General features: G+C 37.4%; 1 protein-coding gene and 1 long non-coding RNA gene across 2 annotated transcripts in view; one reads left to right on the top strand and one right to left on the bottom strand.

Moving 5' to 3' along the window:
- Positions 1 to 1,893: 1,893 nt before the first annotated feature.
- The window catches only part of LOC149897740 (myrosinase 1-like), a 412,925-nt gene continuing 407,501 nt past the window's right edge, over positions 1,894 to 7,317 (bottom strand). Inside the window, exon 9 of the mRNA XM_090116367.1 lies at positions 1,894 to 2,073. Within this exon, the coding sequence (XP_089972493.1) occupies positions 1,918 to 2,073 (156 nt within the window). The 3' untranslated portion in view covers positions 1,894 to 1,917. The remainder of the gene's footprint in view (positions 2,074 to 7,317) is intronic.
- Positions 5,277 to 7,294, top strand: LOC149897754 (uncharacterized). Its single transcript, XR_016458174.1, has 2 exons — positions 5,277 to 6,436; positions 7,071 to 7,294. It is a non-coding gene; the product is annotated as an uncharacterized LOC149897754 (long non-coding RNA).

Below are 7,317 nucleotides of genomic sequence, written 5' to 3'. Positions count from 1 at the left end.
CACCTCTTTTATGGGTGAGAAATTTTAGGATACAGTAAATTAATTTATTCAGTTTTCTTAAGGATCCCTAATTTAAACTAAAAAAATGGGTTATGTTTTTAGCCAGACTATAAAATTCTTCTCTGTAGAAATCGAACCGGTGATAAAGGGTAAGTATAAATATATGTCATGGCGATTCAAATGCACTCCTATCCTCCTATTGAATGGATAAATGTTCGAATTTGAGTTTTAGTTCTGTACACTAAAAGCGAATTTTATTACATCAAACGAACATAGAGCTAGAGCAAGAGCAAGACTATTCTTTCGTGATCGTTTAGTGTAAATCATAACTCGTATTCAGTGTTTTTCAGTATTAGAACATTGCTTTAATAATGCTCTACGCCTGTTTAACACTAACAGAATTTGACATAGTGGGGTTAGAATGAGCATTCGCTCGTTTGATCTAGCACTGTTAGCAGATCACACTAAAACCACAGAGTTAAATATTCAGTACACTAAAAGCGAATTCTTCTTGCATGTAGTACAAAGTATTTTTGTAAATCCCGTACATGTCATCCCTGTTACCCTCAACCCTTGTCCCTTTCCGATTCATTACCCCATGTCCCTTAAAACGCTTACTAAGCACTTTATATAAATAGACCAACTTGTAGGATAATTTATTTTATTTTGTCGGATGAGCTAAAGTATGTGTGTTATACAATACTAGCTATCCGCATGCGGCTTTGCCCGGTTTGTCTAAAACTTACAAAATTATATACCTACTAAGGGCCGATTTATCAATGCTTGGATAAAACTTATCCGTCCAATAAAGTATTACTTGATAATATTAAAATGTCACGTAAACTGTCAAATACGGGAAATTAGAATACGTTTTTAAAATGGTAGTTTTTATTTATTTTAAAGGATTGAAAAATCAGCCCTAAAACATTTAAACACAGGAATAGACAGATAGCGGGAAGCCACTTTGTTTTATACTATTTAGTGATTATGTAATTATAGATGTAGAAACGAAATTCATCAAAATTGGTTAAGTTCAAAAATTGAGCTTCGAAATAGCTATGTAATATTAATTAAGTAGTTCTAAATAAACAAAGCTTTACTCAACGTAAGCAAAAACTCACTTAAATATGCCTATTTTCAAATTTATATCGAAAGTTACACACAAGGTTCCATCTTCATATACCGATAATTTTCTAACTATGGGAATTGAATCAATGACATCCAGGGCAAAAGTTATTAACCAACTAATTCTAAAATACCTGGCTTTTCTTACTTGTTTTTAACGAGAGTATTATAATTTTAATTATTTTTCAACCAAAACAACGTCAATCCCAATTTTCTGTCCCATTCCATGACACACCTGCGTAAGGTCCCAACGGGGACGTTTCTCTAATTAATGGATACTCGAAGGCTAATTCAGAGCTTATTAAATGAAAACGAATTTCAGATTTGTGTACAAGAATTAACGTTTATTATGAGATGAGATTCTGATCTTTATTAATGTTGGATAAATGGTTTTATAGGAAGTTACTTCAAAATCGTTGTTTTTAATATTTATAGTAATTCTCTTTTTATGAGACACAACTCTATCTACAAGATAGGAAAAAGTGAATAAATTATTTCCAAGTATACCTACTTTAATTGATACAAATTTCTCTACATCATATACTAGCTAGTAATCAAAGGAAAACCCGCATAGTTCCCGCTCCCACGGGATATTCGGGACAAAATCTATCCTATGTCGTTTCTCAGTTCTTAAACTATTGTTGACGACGAAAGAAGAAGACAATAAACTTGTGCGTATATAGTTTAATATTTAAAATTACAAAGTGCGTTTGGTAGAATTAATTAATTTTAGTGAGGGAGTGTCCTGCTCAGCGGTTGCGTGGCGAGTCCAAGTCGTAGAGGACAGTGGGGTCAATCCGCGGCCAATCGCACGGCGCCGCGACGTAACGACGCGATGACGCAGTCGCAACGCTCCGTTCTGCACGATTTTGTTGCGGCAACATGCTCCCGGCCTTGGAACGTGCTGGTTCCAACGAACTGTCGACCACGAAGCGAAGAATCAGCTATCTGGTGAAGGAAGCGGACAAATTTTAGTGAACGCCCGACGCACGATGCCGTCTGCAGTACGAATGTCGGCCACTCGTGCTACTCCATCCTTCCCCGGATATGTCGCGTGGATGCGCCCCAAGCTCCACTTCAACGGCGGCAATCGGTCGTCCTTAATGAGAACGAGCGTGTTCTCCTTGAGCTCCCCCTTGTGCTGGTGCCATCTGGTTCGCGTTTGCATCTCGGAGACATACTCTTTGGACCAACGATTCCAAAAGTGCTGGCGTATTTGTTCCACCCTCTGGAACCTCGGGAGACGAAGCTCAGGCACGTCGTATAGATGCTCAGCCGTTACAGGTGCAGTCAGCGGACGACCAACCAGGAAATGTGCAGGGCTAAGTGGAAGGAAATCATTGGGATCTGTGGAAAGATGGGTCAAAGGACGGGAGTTCAGGACAGCTTCAACCTGGGTCAATACTGTGCTAAACTCCTCGAACGTTAAATGTGCGTTACCTACTACACGTTTGAGATGGTGCTTGCAGCTTTTTACTCCAGCTTCCCACAATCCCCCGAAATGACTAGCGTAAAAAGGTATCATTTTAAAATTAATATTTTGGGAAGTTGCATATGCTTTAATTTCATCAGAACAGGTAGCTAAAAATTTTTTGAACTCATTCATGAGACCGACAAAATTCTTCCCATTGTCAGAGAAGATAGTCACGGGTTTACCTCGCCGCGATATAAAACGTTTCAAAGCTAATAGATATGATTCCGACGATAGATCGCCAACAAGTTCCAAGTGAACCGCGCGTGTAACAAAACATATAAATAAGCATATGTACGATTTTTGTAACTTAGCACCTCTGCCTTTACGATTCAACGTGAACACCGGGCCAGCGTAGTCGACACCACAACGTATAAACGGATAACCTGGGTCCAGACGCTCCTGCGGTAGATTCCCCATAATAGGCGCGACCGTAGTCGGTTGTAGTCGTGCGCAGCGCATGCACGAATGTACCACCTTCCTAGCGAGGTTTCTGCCGCCGACCGGCCACCACATCTCTCTGATCGTAAACAGTAGAAGCTGTGGCCCGGCGTGGAGTAAACGTTCATGCTCGAACCGAAAAAGCAAAAGTGAAAAATGATGATTAGCTGCGATTAAAATAGGAAATTTTTTATTAAAACTAAAATTTGGCGAATTTTGAATACGCCCACCTACACGAATTAAATTATTATTTGCGTCAAAGAATACATTTAATTTAGAAATTTGATTGTAGCCTGATATATTCGTTATATTTTTATTATTTTTAAGCGCATAGTAAATATCGGGAAACGATTCCTGTTGACTCAACTTTACTAACGTTAATTCAGCACGATTTAATTCCTCGACTGATAATAAACCTGTCCACTTATTAGTTTTATTTCGCGCGTTATTAATAAAACGTAATACATAAGCAGCTGCGCGTTTAAGTCTATTATATTGTGAAAATCGAGAAAAAATAATTAAATTATCGTTTAAATTATTACTTATGTGACAACAAATATTTGTAGATTTAATTTCCGGTAAATCTGTATTAATTAATTTGGAATGTTTTAAATCGGACAATTCAAAATGTACATTATGTAAAAATAACGGACCCTCCCACCATAAAGATGAGGAGCTAAGCGCTTCTAGACTTTGCCCGCGTGAGACTAAATCGGCTGGATTATCCTTGCCTGCGACGTGACGCCATGGATGTTCCTTGGTCAGCTCGTGAATCTCTGCCGTCCTATTTTGGACATAAGGTTTTAATAAATTAATAGGCATACCTAACCAACCTAAAACGATAGTTGAATCTGTCCAAAATACAATTTTATCAAAATTTGAACGCAGTGATCCAATAAGCTTATAATATAATCGTGCACCTAACAACGCACCACACAACTCTAATCTAGGTATAGTTGTAGGTTTAGTCGGCGCGATCTTACCCTTCGAACATATCAAGCGCACTGTGACATCAGCTGTTGCATTGATCGTACGAGCGTATGCGCAAGCTCCGTACGCGACCTGTGAAGCATCGGTAAATATATGTAGTTCGGTTCGCACTGGATCAATGCACATAACGTGACGCGGTATTCGTAAACTACTAAGAAAAGATAATCCATTTATAAACTTATCCCATATTTGCGAAATTTCGTTAGGAACCGATTCATCCCACGTCAATTTTAACAACCAACATCTTTGTAATAAATGCTTTGCGATAGTAATAAACGGACTCAATAATCCTAGCGGATCGTATATTTGTGAAGCACACGATAAAATAATACGTTTTGTCACTACTTCACTCTTTTGTATAATTTGCGTGAAATAATAAATATAATCATCGAGACTATTCCATCCGATACCTAAAGTTTTATTGTTACAAGTTTTATTCAGTAAACATAGATCGTGTGTTTGCGATTCATTAACGCTAGGCGTAATTAAATTTAAATTATGACTAAAAATCCATTTTCGTAATTTAATACATGCTGAATCTAAAAGACTACTAGTTTCTTTACAAATATTTTCTAATTCGGATATAGAATTCGATGAAACTATGAGATCGTCAACGTAAAAACAATTATTAATAGTATCGGCTACATACGGAATATTCGAGTGTTTGGCTAATTCCTTTAAACACCTACAACTTAGATACGGTGCGGATGCCGTTCCGTACGTCACGGTGTTGAGTCGGTACACCCTCAGCGGCTCTGAGGGATCATCCCGCCACAAGATCAGCTGCAGGTCACGCTGATCTTCAGCAATATTCAATTGCCTGTAAAATTTTTCAATGTCAGCGCATGCAACATACCTATTCTCGCGAAAACGTAATAAAATAGAAATTAAGTCACCTTGAATAGCAGGTCCAATCATTTGTATGTCGTTTAATGATACGCCGGAACTAGACTTCATACTCGCATCAAAAACTACGCGTAATTTAGTTGTGGTGGCGTGCTCCCTAAACACACCATGATGCGGTAGGAAATAGTGCGGATTCCCATACGTATTGACGAGACTCATATGACCTAAATTAATATACTCCTGTATAAAATCAGAATACATCTTTTTATAATTAGTATTTTGCTGAAGACGTTTCTCTAACGCGTAAAAACGACGTTCAGCTTGTGCGCGTGTATTACCTAATAACTCAGGTGATTGTTTCAACGGAATTGAAACACAGAAACGACCATCGGTAAGTCGACGTGTTGTGCGAATAAAATGTTCCTCACAAGCAATATTATCTTCGCTCGATAATTGCTGTAATTTATTGCTAGGCGCGGATAATTCTTCTAATTCCCAGAAATTCCTAACTAACTTATCGAGTGAATCATCTTCCGTGGATAACGTCGAATAATTACAATTAATATGTGATAATTTTTTATTACTAGTATACGGAAAAGATTTAATTGCACCTGACACTATCCAACCTAATTTGGTGTTTTGAAGGAAAGGACCACTTTTAAGGCGCATTTTTCCTTCGGTTATTAATTCCCAAAATAAATCAGCACCGATCAGTAAATCAATAGGTTGACTTTCGTAAAAATTGGGATCAGCTAACAATAAATTGTGAGGAATATTAAATTGATTTAAATTAACCGTGGTTGTAGGCAATTTTGATGTAATTTGGGGCAAAATCAAACATTGAAAACGGGCAGTGAAGCTCCCGTCGCGCGATTTAATTTCAATGTTACAAGATTGCGAACATTGCGTAATAGAATTACCTACACCGTGAATATGTTGAGTGGACTGTAATATTCGTATATTTAATTTATTTGCAAACGATTGCGTTATAAAGGATCGCTCGCTTCCGCTATCTAGAACTGCGCGTGCGCAATAATACTCACCCGATTCATTATATACTTCAACTATCGCCGTAGACAATATGACAATCTGTTGCGAGGAATTGTCATCCTTTGTATGCATAACGGTTTGTGCGTGATTAATACATTGAAGTTGCATGTGTGCGTTATCTACTGAAACCACTGAAACGGGATGCGTATTAGTAAGCGAGGGGTGCTCGTACGTAGTTAACGTCACTGTATTTTGTTTAATTGGTGATAATTTAATTGCATCACAAAGTAAACTATTGTGCTTTTGTTCACACTTTCTACACGGACCAAAAAGACAAGTACCAACTAAATGACCTGGGCGCATACAATTAATGCATAAGTTTTTATCATTTATGAAATTAACCCTATGTTGCGGAGATAAGTCGAGAAACTTCTGGCATGAATACAGCTGATGCCTTTCGTTACATAGCAAACATGACTTGTAATGGCTGCGCGACTTATTGGATTGCGATTTAGATTGTTTGTTATCCGAAACTATGTTGCAATGAATTTTGGATGATGAATTTTTATTTTGGTAAGTAGAAAATTTATTTGAGTTATTTGAAATACTAGGTTTATTGTGATTTACGGATAGTGTAGTTAATAAATCGGCTTTTTCTTTAATGAATTCTAATAAATCGTTTAGTTTAATAATTTTGTCCTTATGTAATTTATAAAATGTGTTTTTATATTGTTCCCACTCGCGTTCAGTGGTAGGATCTAACTTTGAAACTACGATATAAATAATCAAAGTGTCCCAGTATTCCGTGGGTTCTCCTAAGATTTTAAGAATACGTAAATTTTTTAAAACTGTATCAATTAAATTGTGTAATTGAATAGCCGATTCTCTTGAGACGTTTTGAAGTGAAAATATTGCCTTAATGTGACTTTGCACTATCAATCGCGTGTTATTAAAACGGTGTAATAAAAGCTCCCATGCAACCAGATAATTTTCGGATGAAAATTCAACGTTTTCTATAACGATTTTGGCATCGCCTTTTAAACTCGCCTTTAAATAATGGAATTTTTGAACCGGTGGTATTGTTTTCGAATTGTGAATTAAGGATGAAAACGTGTCGCGAAATTCTACCCAGTGTTCATGTGAACCGTCAAAGCTAGGTACAGAAATAGTCGGTAATTTTACTGAATCGTTATTAAAATTGTTACAGGTCGTATGGTCGTGCGCTAAGGAACAGTCAATGGACTTATTAACAGATCTATCCTCGGAATTATCTGGGTTTACCATGCAGTCCAGCATCGCCAGGACAACATAATATTCCCTCTCAAACTCTACGCGTGATTCTATGAGTTTATCCGTTTCTGACTCCGGGACAAGATCTTCGATTTTACTTTGTACTTGGTTGAAATCGTTCATTAAACTTTGTGCACCTGGTATACGTAATTTTAGTTCTGCCC

This window comes from Colias eurytheme, chromosome 25 (genome assembly GCF_061535395.1).
Source record: "Colias eurytheme isolate Ceu_HAF_F1 chromosome 25, ilColEury1 Martin Lab GWU primary, whole genome shotgun sequence".
Taxonomy (NCBI): Eukaryota; Metazoa; Arthropoda; class Insecta; order Lepidoptera; family Pieridae; genus Colias; species Colias eurytheme.
Note: the sequence above shows the minus strand (reverse complement) of the source record. Positions and strands in the feature narration are given on the sequence as shown.